Here is a 17,627-nt window from a genome sequence, read left to right on the forward strand (position 1 = left end):
CTCCTTAAAATTTTAGAGCTAAGTATGGAGATTATACTTTGCTAACAATTAGATATTGTGGAAGCTATCAGATAGATCATCCCTTGAGCCCCAGCAGACATAGCTTGCCTTTTTTTTTTTTTTTTTTTTTTTTTTTTTCCCCTCTCTTTAAGTTAGGCCATTTTTTACTCTTCTTTCCTGCTACTCGTTTAATAAGCTTTCTTACTGGAAATATGTGACATGTGGAGAAGATGGATGCTGATGACCTGCTGTCTTCAGCTGTTTTAAGTTTTAGTAAGATAAACTGAAAAGGCTTTTTCGAGAGATGCAATGTTCTTTCTTCATACCTTTGCAAAGATCTGTTATGATTCCTAAATTAGTTTGAGGAGAGGAGGCCTTAAATTAATCCTCATGAATTTACTCTGCTTTCATTCTCTGTTACTATTATCTCTTCTCCTGCACTGGAAGTTAATAGTCTAGATCATCTGCTGAAAAACTGAAACCTTAGTTTAGTTTCTTTCAGTAGAATTGTGAACTTCCAGCTTTTGGCTTTCAGAATAGCTTTTAGGTAGCATTAGAAACTTGTATTTTGTACACCAGAAGATAGCTTGGATGATTTTTTGAAGTTGAAAGAAGAGATGACGAGAGATGGTGTTTGCATTGAGGTGAAGGCAGTACTTTCAGCTGAAGGGGATGGGGCGTGGGGAGATTGTTCTTTTAAGTAACCTGCAAGTGCTAGTTCATTGTAAGCAGAAGTTAAATGTTTCTAGAACTGGGTTGTCCTTTGGTTATGGAAGTAATTGCACGTACACATATTCCTAGTGTGAATAGGGTTTTTTTTTTCCTCTGCTTACTTAGATGGTTTAGATTGCTATCAAGATCAATATAATATTGACTCTGTTGTGTTGGTTCTGTTTCTAATGCAAACTGTGACGTACTGGCTTTTAACTCGTTGACCATAGTAATGTCACCATTCAAAAATATGTAATGTTGTGCAAGATATAGTATGTTAACTTTTGGAAATAGTTTATATTAATTTTATTTTAATTATATGTAAGATTTCTAGACTAATTACCAGAGTAGATTCCAATATTCTTAACTCTTCTGAATTTTCACAGTTAACTCAGTGTGAAGTCCTATACTTTTTTTTTAAGGTAACTATTGAATTTCTGGCTGATTTTTTTTGAGTGCACTTCGGAGCATTAATTGCAAAGGTCAAAAATGGACCACTTTCAGATTATTTGAACTAAATTGGGTATTATCTCTATCTAGCAACGCGTCCAGTTGGTAATTCCATAGAAAGCATATGGAACCCTAGCATTTGCTTACTGTATAAAGGTACTGACCCTCAAAAGGTGTTCATTTGTACTAAACATACAGGCTTAGCTAGAAAATCATCATCTAACAAGTGTGTGTGTGTGTATAGTATGAATCCCAAGTATGCATTTTGTCAGTGTACTTTGCTTGTAAACTTAAAATCGGGGGGGGGGGGGGGGGGTTTGGTTGGTTGGGTTTTTTTAATTTATGTTTAGTTACGCAAGTAAGCTACAGTGTCTTTTCCTTAGGGCATTTTTCACAAACAGCAAAGTATTTTCTAGGTTGTGGTTGCTGTGTTCCTTAGCAGACAGTAGGGCATTGCAGTAGATGAGCCTTGAGGATGTCCATGTTTTTATTTAAACTGGTTTTGCTGTGGCCAAGAACATGAGTTCTCATATGTATTCATGTGAATCTGTCTTGTTTCTTTTTAATAAATGGTTGAAATGCTAGAACAAAGCAGCGTAGTGTACAAACCATTGCTTTTTCATAATTAAGACCAAAAGTATGAAATTCCAAAGCATCTGGACTCTATGTAATGAACAGAATATATTTATAAACATGTTTGTTAGTCACATGCTGTAAATGAGAACACTTGGGAAATCTGAAATTTCATGGTGAATCAGAAGCTGGTGCTATATTCTGCCAGGCCAGCAGTCCTGAGCTCAGGGAGCCCTACACTAAGGTACTCTTTCGCACTTACAAAAACCTTCACCTGCATGAAGTGTCAGTAGGTGTGTGTTAAGCAATTTATTACGTTGCAGTGAAGCTGTTGTAGACATCATTTCAAAAGAGTGGCAATGCAAGCTTTTTCTGCCTGTGGCCCCCAAAGGTGGGAATTCAATATGTCTATTAATATCCAAACCATTTAATATACCACTTAAACCTGTTTTTCTCTCTGCCTGGACTCATATGTGAAACCTGAGTGCAAACACTTTATTGAAGAGCTCGAAACTTGTTCACCGTTGACAAATTTTGATCTTACCAGCCACTGAAGGACAGTAAAAGTGCCTTCATACTGTGCACCAGGAACAAAAACCTTCCTTCTGTTCCTGTAACACTGAAGCTTATCCAGCAACTTTGACAGAAGCCATTTACATAATACACCCACAAGCCAGCACCATTTAGGCAGATTCAGGCTGAAATATTTATTCAGCAAGTTGTAGGGCTTTATATTCTATTTATACTATTATAATATTATTATATTTAAATTATACTCGATGTAATTTTTTCTAAGCTAAGGGTATGTTTGTCTATACTAGTCGCAAAAAACATGCATTTGGTCATTAATAGCTGGCTTTTTAATAGTCAACCGATTACTTTAAGGGAGATTTTACTTTCATTTAATTTTCAGAGTATTTATGTGGGGAGTTTCTTGTCTTCAGCGACTTAAGTGAGGACTGTTTTGCTGCTCTGACCAGTGCCATATGAAAGCAGTTAAAATGCTGGAATTGTTTACTGCCTAAATTGTTGTTAGTCAGCAGAGCCAGTACATCGGATTTCTTTGCGGCTTTTCATGGAAAATATTAAACAGTCGCTCTTTCTTCAGTTATAGGATTTTTACGTTTTCAGCTGCGTTAGTCACAGAACTGGCACGGATGTAACTGCAAAGACTGCCCCCCAAAAAAAAGAAAAAGGCGCTTTTTTTTGGTGCCAGAGGAAGTTGCACTGAGTGCAGTGGCTGGGTTCTCTGGTAAGTGTGACATGTGAGCATTACTAGGCATTTCATCCTGCCAGGCTGCAGTTGCTGCTCGCTGGGCTGCTGCTCAGCGGGAATGCTGCTGTGGCGGTGGTTTGTGCTCTGCTCCTACGGGCTTTTAATGACCGGCTCGGACAGCCAGGCTTTTTTTAAGCTTTGCAAGGCTATCTGCTGATTGTATAATTTAATTTGTCAAGGAAAAAAACTGATAAGCAGAAGCTCTAGCGGAAGAGGAGATTCAGGTTGGCACAGTGACAGATGTTTGGATAAAGAAGTTGGCTCAGAGATGATGTACGGAGTCTGATTTTTTTTTTCCTTTTTTCCCTCTCCCCCTCAATCTGAATGAAGACTATCATGGGAACTGCATTCACATGGTGATCAAAAGAAACACTTGAGTGATGAACTGCTTTTGCAGAAGAAGTCTAAGGCAGTAATTTGAGCTTTTGTGTGTGGTAGCTAGCTTGTTTTGCTGAAGCATTCTTCCTCAACAGTATTTTTGCCTAACGCGTTCCCTGATGGAGAAGCCGCAGCTACTGCCCGGTGAAGGAAGAATCAACGCTCCGCATTGCTTGTGTCCGTGACAGAGTAACGCTGTCTGCGTTGCTCTCGTTTTGGGGAGGCTGGATTCAACTGGCAATATTATTCAAGGAGTTCATTGTCCCTGTGGTCTGACTCATCGCATGTAAATGTACTGCAGCCGTGCTGTACGTTGCAGATATTTTTCTTGCATGGGAAGGAATTACTTTCCTCTAAGCAGGTCCTGAATAACTGCTGGAAACGAGATGCATTTTTCTGGCTGGACTGTTTTTGACATTGAGAAAGGAAGCCATAGCATGACAGGATGATCAGAAGACGTGTTTATTTTCAGTCACCAGAAAGCCTGCGACGGTTGATTTAAAACCGACCTTGCAGGAGCGGGTATAGCTGCGGCTGTCTCTCTCAGGGCAATTGTTCCTTGTTCTGTCCTCAATAGGACGGTGTCATGTCTCCTGCAACAATGATTTCACTGTGGGGGTAGAAGGACGCTGTGGAAGTTGTGACATTAACAAAGACAAATTTGCTTGTGAAAGGACAGCTGTGTGCGACAGTGAGTGCTGTTCGAATGGAATTGGATCTTGGGATATTTTTATCAGCTGTTCCACAGTTTCATTATCGTGGTTTCGATGCCTAGGGAAATTTTATTTTAAAAGGAACAACTTTTTTTTCAGCATTGTCTTGAATGTCTCAGGGTGTTTAAATCTGAAAAATGAAGTGTAAGGGGGGATTGGAATGTCCTTTTTTAAATGCTAATATACCAGTGGTAGCACTCACAAGTTTGTGAGGGCATGTGAAACAGGTGAAAGTATTTCCTCTATGGTCCCCATTGCGATATTTGTGGTCTGGTTCCAAAAATACTGTTGCTGGCATTTTTTTGTTTGCTTTTGCTTCCTCAAACGGATCGAATGAGTCGAGTCTGTATTGTTGTTTTGGAGGAGGTGGAAGATGATTCTCCCACGTTTATTTCCAAATTACCTCAGGAAAATGTATCGTTACGTCCATCGCCCTCTGGAAATGTGCTGGTAAGGCATGTTGTTTGTTGGCATATTTCCTGCTTATAGTACTGTTGCGAATACAAATAGTAATTTTCCTAAGATGGATATGAATATGTGTGATGTTGAAACAAGACAAGGTGGTAAAAACTGCCTGTACTAAAGAGGGAAAAAGCTGAAACTTAGTCGTAAAATTAATATTTGCAAGGGCCCATTCTTTTTCATGTAACTTTATTTGTGGTGCAGCAATAACAGATCTCAACTCTTGTGTAATAGCAGAGGATTTTTAGAGGGCTTGGTAAACTGTATTTGAAGTAAATGGTTTTTCCCCGCTCCACTCCTCATTCCTCAGTGGTACATTTATGCAGTACCACTTTAGAAACTGATGTAATCATTTTATTGCAATAATATGCTGTGTTTATTTTGAGAACTGATAGAGTATATAGTGTACATCAAGCAAGAGCAATTCTAAGCTAAAATGAAAAATAGCGTAAGTCATAATCTTGCTGTTAGATTCAAGTTACCCCGTTCTGGAAATGATCAACACTAGGGACTGTGCTTTTATTGCTTTAAATTATTTTATTTTGTCAAGTGACTGACTGAAATCTTGCTAGCATACCTCAGCAGCTTTTCTTACTAAGAAATCCTGCTATATTTAGTAGTAGATGTGTGTGAGTGTGAATTTGTTACCATACTTATCTGATGCACTTTGCTTTCCCACTCTATCTAAACAGGTGAAAAACTTCTAGTAACTTTAGTCACTTGCTAATGTAAAAGGGGTTTGCTTATATTGTATAGAATTGGCAGTATGTAACAACAGCCCTAATTTTATTATGAGGAGTTCTCTTTTCAGCTGTTTTAAGCTAGTCTTCTGGGTCTTGGTTGGGTTTTTCTATTTTTATTTTTATTTCATGAACTTAGAGTATGTTTGTGTGTTTGAGGTTTTTAAAACTTAGAATTTCTTCAATTCTAAATACTGTTGCTGGTTTCTTTATTTCACTGCCTGGGATGTTTTATTTTGTCATCATCTTGTGTTTGTGTTATGTATCAAAAAACCATATGTGTATCACTAAAAGCTAAACTGGGATTATATTCTAAGATGTGTTTTTTCTTCATTTCAGCCACCATTGGTTCAAGCTATTTTTAATGGAGATCCTGATGAAGTTCGAGCACTGATATTTAAGAAAGAAGATGTTAATTTTCAGGTAAAACCAAACATCATTAGCTTTGAATACATTTTAATTTTGTTCTGATACAGCTTTCTGGTATACTAATCACTTTAAAACTTTGTTAATTCATGAGCTGTAAATTTTATTGCTTTTATGTAATAGGCAAAGTAAAGCCTATACATACACTTTATACTAGGAAGGAGGAGTGTAGCTTTGTAGATTTGTGTTGATAGTAAAGACCTAATTCTATATTCCTTTCAAAAGTTAGTTCTGCAGTGCTTGGGTAACTGAAAAGTTTGTTTATGCAGTTGCATAAGACTTTTTAGAAAGTTAGACTGGTTAAATGTGATGCTATGTAGACTTTGATTCTTCTTAAATTAAATACAGCCTATAGTATACATTAGACAATTATAAGAAAATGGTCTGGGGTTTCAGTAGGTAGGTTTAATAGTGGTTTTTAAAAAGTGAAGCCTACTGATTATATTAATAAGTAAAAATGAGAAATTGTGTGTGTATGCCCTACTTGCGGTGCTGCAAACCCAGACAGTGCAGTGTTAAAAATTATACTGAAATGGAATTGAATTTGTTCCATTGGGTGAAATTCAAGATTTGAACAGCATGCAGTTACTGTATTTACTTTCTATTAAAATTCTAATACTCATGTTTGCCACTATGCAAGATAATATAGCATAAACTCTTTACATAGATTAGAAATTGCTTTGATTATTAAAGCAGACTGATGTAAACCATTTAGGGTTTAACGCTATGGGAGTGTATGTAGCTGTTTCTGCTCCAAATGCATCAAAACAAGAGTGATGCTAAAAAGCAAAGGCTAACATCTAGATGCTACATAGTCGCCAGTGTAAGGCTATGATAATTGTTTACACTTTCTTCTTGAGAGATGTAAACCAAAAGCAAGTATTTAATTTGGTATGTGTATTTTGACATTTAAAAGCATTCTGCGGAATTTATATCTGAACGATGCTAGCTGAAGTATAAGGGAGCCCTCCCATTGTCTTGAAGAGCTTGAGTAGGACCCTGTATAAGTAGACTTGCTGTCAAATCTAAAGTTTTATTTCATAAGGTTGGACTTTTCCTCTCTTTTTCAGTAGTTTTGCATGTTCTTAAGTAAGATTGTATGATGGATTATATAATATCAAAAGATTTAATCTTCTGTTTAGTTATGAGAGCATGAGCTGTATATCTTTCCAGTCTCTTCATATGAACACTCTGGTCTCACTGCCATTTTTATTTTTAAAAGCTGATTAGGCTCTATTGTTTCATTTATATTCCTCCATGTGTAAAGTCAGCATTCATAGCTATAGTGCCTGTAAACAAAATTAGGTTAGTATCTTTCAGCTTTTTTGACTGTCTCTTACAAAATCCTGTGCTAGATGTCAGTATATATGTGGTAGTGGTTTGGTTTTGGTTTTTGTTCTATCTCAAGTTTTGTCAAACAGTTGCCCATAAATATGAAGTCAGCAGCTGTGCTGTAATTGATGTCTTTTGAAGAGGGTTACTTTAGACTGCCAGGTAGTTACAGTGGAGATACTGTAGGTACAGTATTCAAAATCTGAGGGTTTTTTATTTTTTTACATCTTAATTTTTATATTTCTTTCTGTGGATATATCTCACTTTAACCAAACATGTGTGCATCTTAGGCTAGTAACACCCAAAGTGTATTTAGAATCCATCCAGAACAAATATGCTATTTTTTCACAGCCACCTTCTTCAGCCTGGGCAGATGCTTATCACGCATGACCACTCCTTCCTGTCATGGCAGTCCTAGTCTTACTACAGTATTTAATATTACATTCACATATATCTCTTAAAACACTGTTGGGACTAAATGAGCATATAAATTCTCCCATTGTTTGATAGAAATGAAGTAAACTGCCTAGTGGATTTTTCTTTGTGTGTGTGTTTTGTTCTTTTCCTTGGGTTTTTGTTTGCTGTATGTACTTGGCTGGAGATAGATATCCTTACGTAGTCTAGATCCAAAGTTGTCCCCTTAGTTATGTGTTACAAATTGGTATGGACTGAATGAGGAGAAAAGAGAAGAAAATGAAGTGGTTATGTGTATTTCCTAATAAAGAGAAGGATCGTGATAAACTGTTTTGACTGTTGTGGATTGTATTAGACCAGTGTATATGTTGGATTTTTTTCCACTTTGCTATCCAAGGGCTTCAGTACAGTTGTTTGAATTCCAGAGTCATTCCCTCCAATGCCTCTGCAGAGTCTTTTCCCTCTCTCAAGAGCAACTAATTATTTTGCAGTTTGAATTCTAATAGTTCATATTCCTTCCTTCCTCCCTTCCCCTGAGCATGGGTTGGGACTCTGTAACTGAAGACCTAGCAGGGTTCTGCAAATTAATTTTGCCCAGAAGTGAACTGAAGATAGCGCTGTTGTAGGTCTTTGTTGTGACAGTGACATTCATCTAGGAAAGTTGTTAGTGTTTTGATGAAATGTGGGTGTAATTTTTGTTTTTTCCTTCTGTTACCATCCAGCTTCATTTACCTTCTTACTTTCAGGGTGTGTTATCTTTAACATTAATTGCAATTGGCTTAAAAATCTTTCAAAGCTAAGTGAGTTGAGTCTTTTTATTTGGCCTTCCAAAGCTAGGCTGTGATAACTGTTTGGTATTATGGTAATAGCTAAAGATTGCACCCAGGTTGGGCTGTATTAGAGCATTACTCCTAAAACAGATGATGTCTTCTACCATAGTGTTATATTTAGAAAGATTCTGAGATGGGTGGCCTTCCATGAATTGCTGTGTGTGACTGTAAAATGATGTACTGATGGCAAGCAGGCTTTTTCAGGAAGAGGATTGTTCATGTCACACCAGCCTTCTTGAGTCACAGGCTCAGTCTAGATTTAGACAGTATGTATTGTATTCCACTTTGCAGTTGTAATCTTTTGTGAAGAAAGAACAAATCAAGTGTGTCCCTAGCTGCTTAAGCTGTTGTTCAAAAAGACTTACCTTCTCTGCAAGTTGGAAGTGTGCAGCTATTTTATAGACAAAAATGATTTATAGGAACTTTGATCAAATGTATTGTTTGGAAGGTGAACTCTCTTGAGGCTCCAATTAATGGGAAAAAAACAGGGGAAGGGGTTGCTTCTCCCTCCCCTTCGCCAAGAAAGCTTGAGAAACTGTAGCTGCTTGTTTCATGAATCAGGCTTAAATCACACACGTCACATACGTCAAGCCCAATATGGTTTCTGTTACACACATGGCTCTTGCTGTGCTCTGTGTGTGTATATGTATATATATGTTTAAAAAAAAAATTATTATTTCTTGGTTTCATCCTGAGCTTTTGAGACTTGGCAGTAAGGAAAATCTTGTGTGATAACTGACATATTTAATATCTCTTTATTAGTTAATGGGGATCCTCAGCATTTCCTGCTCTTGCTGATGACAGTATGGCTGATTTGAATTTTATGTACTTTTCAGCAGTTAGTTTTAGCTAACTAAATGATTTCAGCATTGCCTTTTATAAATCAGGATTTGTTTGTTTAAGATTTGGAGGCCTATTACTGTTGCAAACTGTGCCATTTCTGTTTGTAACCAAAACTGTTATGATGTATGTTCGGTTTAAAAGATCATGAAAATGGAGTATTTCATCTCAGCTATTTGTTAAGAATACAATTCTGTGGCAGGAACACCAGATCACTGTCAAAAATCATTTAAAGGTTGCAGATCTGGCTATTGAAATGACCATTCAAAGTCAGAACAATTTTTCCTCCTCCTAGACCTATTAGGATAACATTTCTTGCCATGAAAAGTGATACTTCAGGTAACCCGATATGCAGTTTTTGTAACCTGATTGCACTTGATCTTAGCAGAGGGGATAAACATCTGATCCTCTCTTGAACTGGTGTCAGTGTGCCCCTTGCTCTTCTCATGCTAAAGCCAAACAAGCCCTCTTTTTGGAGGAATCCCAAAATCAGACAGATCTCTCCCAATGTCAAAAGTGCTCACTGCACATATTGACATGCGATAAGTGACTTAAACATGAAACACCTGTATCTCACTGCTCATTGTGCTTTGTGAGATTAAAATAGATTTAAACTATGAAACATATTTTAAAGCTGCTTTATGTGTGAGTTGGTGGGGTTTTTTCCAACATACAGTGTGACATGGGCAAATGAAATTCCACATACTGTACCAGCAACTGTAGCGATCAGGGTTATCTGTAAGATTTCTATCTGGACTATTGGCCATCCAGCACAGCTCTTAAATTAGTGGCTTTTTCCTACAGTAACGAAAGTAACGAAAAAAATAAAATAAAAGCTCACCTATGTTACTATTTTGGGAAGAAAGGAGGAAAAAAAAAAAAAAAGAAAACAAAACCATAGAACCAATCTTGTCTGCCCTCCTTACCCCCGACCTGTATTAGATAGCAATGAAGTGTTGCCCATAAATCCCAAGCTTTGTTCCTGGCACTGGCAAGGTGTATGATCCAGTAGCACCAAAGTGCCAGGTACAAATAGGAGGACTAAGTCTATGTGTGTGACTTGGTTATTTTGAGCAATAGGGTTGCTGCGTGGATGACTGTTGCAGTAGAGATGTGGGCTCCCTTTCCAAGCCTGCCAAGTGTGGGTTTGCATAACTTCTTGTTTGTGTTATTTGTGCAGTAGGAGAATGTTGCTGGATGTCATTCTAGCGTAAGATATGACTTCTTACTTGATTACCTCTTAAATTTTTTAATTCATTTTACTCTGCAGGTCATTGCATAGACTGAATGAGGAAGAAAACTGGTTTGTTAGTCTAGTGACAAGTCTAGGACTTCTCATACAGCATTGGGTCTGGGTACCAGGAGAATTAGATTATCGAGGGTCTCAAATATCTTAATAATTTAGGAATTAATAACGAAAACTGAAGTACAGTTTAAAAACCAAGAAAGATTCTTTGTGATGCTCGTATTGGTCAGCAAAGTCCTAAAAGAGGTTGAATAGAAAAAATAGATAATGAATATATGGTCTGCTGGCTTTCATCTTTATATTTAACCTTGTGGGTTGAACTGTGGGGTAACTGGTTTGTTGGGTTTTTTTCCTGCAGACTTGAGAGTACAGTGTAGAACAGAAAAGCCTGAACTACTTGGCTGAAATATGGAACAATCTACAAAATTTAGTAGAGTTCAACGTTCTGATCATACAAATAAATTCTGTACCTATTTCATACATTAGAATTTTTATATGTGTCATTATGTTGAAAACTGTAATTGCTGTCTAATTCAGCAATTATGTTGAAATATCTCTCAATGTAAAGAAACTTACATACGTAAATATGGCCTTGCTTAAAAACAAATAAAAAAGCCAAAATGTGTAATGAGGGGGAAAAAAAAAATCTTTGGGAATTTTTTTACCATTATGTTCATTATCTTTCTGTAGCCATTTATTTTACCAATGACTAATGTGGATTTTCTTTTGTTTGTTTTTGATAAAGTGTGTGTGCATACAACTACAAGTGTAAATTCACTTTAGTCTGACATACCTATACCTCTAAAAACCTATTTCTACATTAATTGCTATGCATAAATTATTTGAGTTATGCCTTTTGTTACCAGTGCCTTTTGTAACTTAAGAGTCACATTAGTGTAAGACTTTGCTGGTTGGGACAACTGGAAGAAGTCGCTCAGAGCAGGTTAATATGTGATGCTTTTCAGATAGTGGTGGTTCATCTGCAATACCATGTTTCGGTGCTTTTGCAGGGGATTCAGGGGGGCTGTTTTTAATAGGGAGTGGAAATAGTTTTGCAAACAGCGGGGAAAACTTTGACAATTTTGCAGAGATTTGCATGGGCTAGATAAAAGCAATGGGAAGGCAGGCGTGTCCAAGTCATACTCCTTTCCCCTTCAGGAACACTATGACTATTGATTAGAAAAGTGTTATGATGTTTCATAATGGTTTGTGATTTGCTCCACCCAGAGTATGCTTTCAGGGAAATAATTTTCCAGGCCAATTAATCTATAACACCTCTTGTTACTAGATAAAGCTTCTGGCAATCAGAGCAAAGCTACCCTGTGGCTTTTGTATGTAAACTGGTGAGGATAAATAGTAGTTAAAAGCTAGGATAATGTAGCAAAGGCTAAGCAGGAATTGTGTAGAGTTTCTAGCTCTTCAAGCTGTGTTACTGAAGAGGTGAGAGATTATGGTTTTACTAACTAGTCTGTCCCAGGCATGCATCAGGCCCAGTGTTGCTAACTGTTTTGTCAGGTTCCTTCAGGCAAATCCTGTAGACTATTTGCATGAAGGACTTTTTTTGTTGGCAACTGGACTTGGCAACAAAAACTTGCAGTAACGTATTTGGTACTGTGGAGCAGCATCTTATTGTATTCCCTGGCAGGACAGACTGTGCAGGCAGCACTCCTAACTTCTGGTTTGCTGATTTGAATGTGAGGGAGGAATTAAAAAGGCAGCCAGAAAATAGTAAAATATTCTGAAGAGCGCAATTTATTTATTTTTTAGTTCCTATCTTAATAGGTCAGGGTATGAACTTTTGCTTTCTTAGTTGTGGTCATTGCCAGAAAGTTTCAATCTGGCGTACATTTTTCTTTTAAAAAAGTATCAGTCAATTTTTTTTAATTGGGTCTTTTGCTAATTTCCAATTGCAGACAAGCATTTGATGAAGAGACACTGTAATTATTGTAACTTTAACTATCTGGGCTGTAGTGCATAATTTAGACCTACTAAAAACAATCTTAAATTTAAGACTTTCTCTCCAAAAATGTTGTAATGTCTCGAGTCTCTAATCATAGCAAAGAAATATTTAGTGAAAAATGGTGCCTTTGATGTATTAATAAAGTACATGAAAATATTTGCATGTTTTCCACTATTGAGAACACTGTTTTTTTCTCAGGGAGATTTAGAATGAGGACAAATTTTAGTTTCCCGTCTTTTATAATGTGCTAGTTATAGCTAGTGTGATTCTTAAGACTTATAGCTTCAGGTTTTATCAATCCAATCCAGAGGAAAAATTGTTTTAAAACTGCTTGCTAATTTTCCAAATTATTTATATAAAATTCTGTTCAACTTTGGAGTTTTGTTTTTGTTTTTTTTTTTTCCACTAGAAAGGTTTCTTCTTGGTTAAACATTATTTGTAATCTGTTTTTATTTCCAGTTTAGAGTGTAGCAGATTTGGGGGATAAAATTACAGGTATTTGTGGGTTTGAAAGACTTTTCAATGTGATGAGAACATAGGATGAGTTTGGTACTCGTTATTTTAATTCAGTTTCATCCTTTAGATTATTAAGCACAGTGACTTGCTGTGAGTTTTCCTGCAAAGAAGAACTGTATATTGAAAAGACACATATGTACATGTGTGTGCCTATATATATACACAAGTTTATATCTAAATGTGAGTGTGTATATAAGTATTTAAAAAAATATGGTAGCTTATCTAATGCTAATGACAATAAGCATATAATGAATCGACAGTGAGAACAGTCCTTTGAAATAACAGTAGGAGGTTGAAGAGGAAATAAAATGTTCCTGTATAAACAAATCTTAATAATGAGAATGCCTCCAGTAAAAAAAACAACGCTGAGAAGCACAGGGCTTGACTCAGTGCAGCAGCTCCTGCCTGGCAGCCTCTGCCTGGAACCCAGCTTCAGGTGCTGGAGCAGAGAGTCTGAGAAATCTTGTATTGGGCAAACAGGGGGTAGAGAGCAGGTGAAGTCAGAATGGGCATAAATCACAAAACAAGGTGAGTGTGCCTTCAGATGCTTCCCCTGCTAATTGTTCACTGAGGGATTTTTGTTACCCATCAAAATGGCAATAATGATACGTATGTCTTACTCAGATCTCTAATAAGAATTGAGAGGGCTTTTGTAATTAGAGGCATTTTAAATAGTTATTGGATTTATTTAATTTGGTATCTTTTCATTTTGCATGAGGTATATGTAAATATTTTTCATACGTATGGAAGAGAAGAAAATAGTATATAATCTCAAAGACTGACAGCACTCATCTGTATCCTGTTTGCCCACAGACTTCTAATAAAATACAGCTGTAGAATGAGAGCAAGATGTTTCTTTTTCCTTAAACTTTTGCTTGGACCTTTGTCCAATGTGCATTTCAATGTACTGTATTGCTTTCTGCTTCTGCACAGTGTCTATTAAACTTCCTTAATGTTTCCACCACAAACAGGAACTCTCCGTTTCCTGTGTGACTAGCCTCATGAAATGATGAGTCATGAGACTCTCCTGCTTTATGAAGTGTTAGCTTCATTGAAATTTCTTTACATCTGAAGAATAGCAGGAAAATTCTGTGAGGAGTCCTAGTTTTGAGGAGCGTGTTTGTGGTCCTCTGCAGACAGGAGCAGGTTGTGCCTGCTCAGAACTTGCAGCCATGCATCAGTTTTAATGTGGTGCTGAAGTATCTTGCGTGCAAGAAGGTCTAGGAGATGGTTTTTAGAAGGGCATTATGTGAATAGAACAGGCAAACGTGTGTGGTGCTTTATTAACAAGACACAAAGTTAGCTTGTAAAACATCTTGCCACTAAACATGCTCAAGTTTTAATGAGGTGTTTTTAAGGGAGTAGATAGATTTCAGCACTACCATACGGGAATGTCCAGGGGTTATTTTGCTAAAGAATTAAGTCAGTTCTTAAAAATGTGAATATTCATGTTATGTGTTTGAAGGTATAAGAAGAAATTTTGCTGCAGGGAATGTAGGGAAGTTTTTCCTATAGGAAAGCTTCCACTTCTAAAGGATCTGATATTGAAGCTGTTTGATCCATGGATCTGAAGCCTGACTGATTCCAGAAACTGAGAACTTTGGAGACCTAAGTCTTCCTAGTGTTGTGGAAACTTGCTGCAAGTTGTATAGTGTAAAGAGCATCCACCAGCTACTGAAAGAAGATTTAAATTCATAATATAGCAGTTATTTACTGTTATTTAACTTTAAAGTTGTGGATTTCCTGTTCATTAGTGTGGAATGTTTCTCAAGCATGTCATCTGTAATGAATAATCAGATATCTCACTTCCTTTTAAGTGGTTTAGAGTGAATCATGTTTTCCAGCCTCAATATAAAGTGTGTCCAAATTGTGTTGAGTTCCTTTTCTGGTGTAGAAACAGATTCAGAAGGTTTTAAATACAAATCTGTATAATTAAGCATTTTTCTTCAGAATTGAAACTCTTAATGAGAGAACCTTGCCAGTCCAAAGAGGAATAATTCCTTGCTTCATGTTGATAACACTGTATTTAGCCTGTGCAAATGAGAGTTTCAGATGTATTGAGTTATCACTCTTACTACAGTGATACAAACAAACCGTCAACGGAGTTATGGGATAATCTGACCAACATCAGCAAATTGCTGCTCTGTACAGTGGATTCTGTGGACAGTAGCTCTCAAAAAGTTACCATTGCAAAGGGTAGGACTCTCTGAAAAGAAGAATGTGTTTACATGGCATGGTGCTGCCTTATACAGGTAGTGAGAAATATTCTTTAGAGACTTAGTATGAATTAGTATTAGTGTGATGTGCTACTCAGACTAATATATCCTCTTTCTCATCAGGTCTAGTAAGCTCGCCTAGTACTATAGTAATATGGTTATATTGTTTGCTAAACTGGGCAAACAAGCTTGGATGTCTGCGTGGCAGTGTCTTTACTGTATTGGTTGTACACTGAATTTGTTTTACAGTAATTGGGGATTTGACAGACAGGTTTTGTTTCGGTCATTGTTATTTCTTTAACATTGAAAAATTGGCATTGATGTAGAGAACCATGAATAATTAGATCAAATTTAAATGTGTTGCAAGAATTTTGTGTTTGAGTCTTCAATATGATTCTTAGTGATAATGATTTTGTAGATCATGTCTGATTTGGCTTATTACTTTCAGTGATTATTACTTAAGATTGTAACCTTCAAAGGATAATTGGAGTTCTGCATTTCCTGCTGCTTTTACAAAACAAGCTAGAGGCAAGGTCTTGAATAGTTAGAGCTTACTGGGGTTACTTCTGGCAGTTGCTGTGCCTGTCACGCAAAGGATTGGTATTTGAGAACAGAACATCCCCACTGAAAGAACAGAGAGAAGAAAAAAACTCAGTAGACTTAATGTGCATTAACTTCCAACATTGACACAGTCCTTAAAGAATGAATTGCTGGTAATAGCAAGATAGGATTTGAAATTATTGATTATTTGCGGTAACTTTCTGGGTGAAAACTCTTTATGCATATGCAACGTACCTTTGAACAAGACAATTTTCTCCACTTTGTAAGTGGTTAAAGCTGTCTTACATATCTGCTGTGGAATATCTATGCACTATCAGTAAACATAATTTCCTTTGTTCAGTTTGGCCCTTGGACACAGGCTGTATGCATGGTAGATACACCTTTTAAGCTCCTTAAATCTACTCTAATGAAGGATGATTGTGTATCAAAAACTGGGAAAAGAAAGTGTTTCTCATTCGTTTGCTACATGTTGTATGGAGGGCTATCCCATAAATGCCCAAGGAGGAGGGCTCTCGTTGACTGTTTGTAGGTGGCTGTAGGCCCCAGAAAGGCTCTTACTGGTGTCAAGTCTGAGGACAAATGAACTGGAAGTTCATTGCAACGAGGGATCTCTGAGTCTTTCCTGAAGAGGATGCCCGAAAAGTTCAGATACAATGTCTGTCTGGAATATGAAGTTTGTGGGGAATTTTCTCAGGCCCATGATACCAGCCTGTACCCTTCCATCTCCAAAACCAGTGGAATTCTGTTCTCTTTTCAGTCCTTGTTAAAGTCCTACTTTATTATCATCCTTCCTGTTCCTTAATTTCATTTCAGTTTTTATTTGCATTAAATACTAGTTATATACATATGTATATATGTAGTTATGGTAGCTTATAAATAAATTACATGATGCTGACTTATTGTCTCAAAGGAACGCAAACATCTTGCTTTAGTTGCTGCTAGCTCTTCCTATAATGACAGTTATCTTCTAAGCTTATCCCCTATCCACTTAGCCTAAGGAGTAGTGCAAATAAAATACTTTGATCCTATGGTTACCAGCACTTCTGGAGGAGTTTTGATCCTTGCTAGCAGAGACTTTCTGTTGGGTTTCTTTTGTGATCAGTGTGGGGACTTTTCATTTTTTGTTGCAGACACTTATTGTTGGGTGGAGGGTTTTTTTGACTCTCATTTTCATTCTTCAGAATAGATATATTCTGCGGGATTTTTCTTGCCTAACAATTTGTCTCTGTATTAGCATAGATTGCGTTGTATGCTACTTTGAGTCAGATGTTCAGAATAGTGCAAGGGTCTCTTAACAGAAGGACTTTGCATATTGCAGCTAGATGACCTTACTTTATGAAGCTATTTATCTTAACACACACAAGCAAAATGTTTTAGCTTGCTCCAAGAAGAGGTGCTAACATTAAACACACAACCTGAAAATCACATCTTTTCCTGTCACCAAGACAATGCAGTTAGTGAGACGAATACCTGATTTACATCAGACATTTATAGAGTTGTCATTCTAGCACTAGCCTTTGCAATCAAAAAGGCAGAAACCCCAGCTTTTCTGAACAAAAGTGTCATTGGCCCGAATGTAATGTGTTGGATTTAAACTGGGATGGAGATGTGCATACCTTACCTAGTGTGGTGTGATCTTTCACTGGAGCATAAACAGAGCCTGTATTGTACTGTTTTCTCTCTTGGCATATTTTCTTACTTGTGTCCTCAAATATTACAGATAGATAACAGAGTAAGACGAGGCAGTCACTGTCCCTCGTTCAGCCTGCTCTATGAGCACAGGCTGAGTTACGTAATGTGCTCCACATTACTGTACTCTCATTATGGAAAGTCCATTGTTTTCACATACTGCTTTATTTTTTTCAAAAGTAGTTTCAGAGTTATTTATCATTTTTCTGATCAGCAACTGCATTCCAATTAAAAGCTGGGTTTTTTTTAATGCCATACATACCAGGTAAATGTTTATAAATCATATACTTGGCA

General features: G+C 36.9%; 1 protein-coding gene across 7 annotated transcripts in view; it reads left to right on the plus strand.

Annotated features, from left to right (window-relative positions):
* The window catches only part of ANKRD28 (ankyrin repeat domain 28), a 139,039-nt gene that overhangs the window by 44,135 nt on the left and 77,277 nt on the right, over positions 1-17,627 (plus strand). For 2 of the 7 annotated variants that reach the window (XR_003922671.2, XM_030008970.2), the window contains exons 1-2: positions 3,023-4,551; positions 5,643-5,726. Coding sequence is in view for 4 of the 7 variants with exons in the window: in XM_030008970.2 (XP_029864830.1) it covers positions 4,435-4,551; positions 5,643-5,726 (201 nt within the window). In the remaining 3 variants the exon portion in view is untranslated. Of the gene's footprint in view, positions 1-2,872; positions 2,987-3,021; positions 4,552-5,642; positions 5,727-17,627 lie in introns of those variants that run through there. The other 5 variants (XM_030008972.2, XM_041122305.1, XM_041122303.1 and 2 more) reach the window with 4 other exon arrangements.

Source organism: Aquila chrysaetos, chromosome 3, assembly GCF_900496995.4.
Source record: "Aquila chrysaetos chrysaetos chromosome 3, bAquChr1.4, whole genome shotgun sequence".
NCBI classification, from domain to species: Eukaryota; Metazoa; Chordata; class Aves; order Accipitriformes; family Accipitridae; genus Aquila; species Aquila chrysaetos.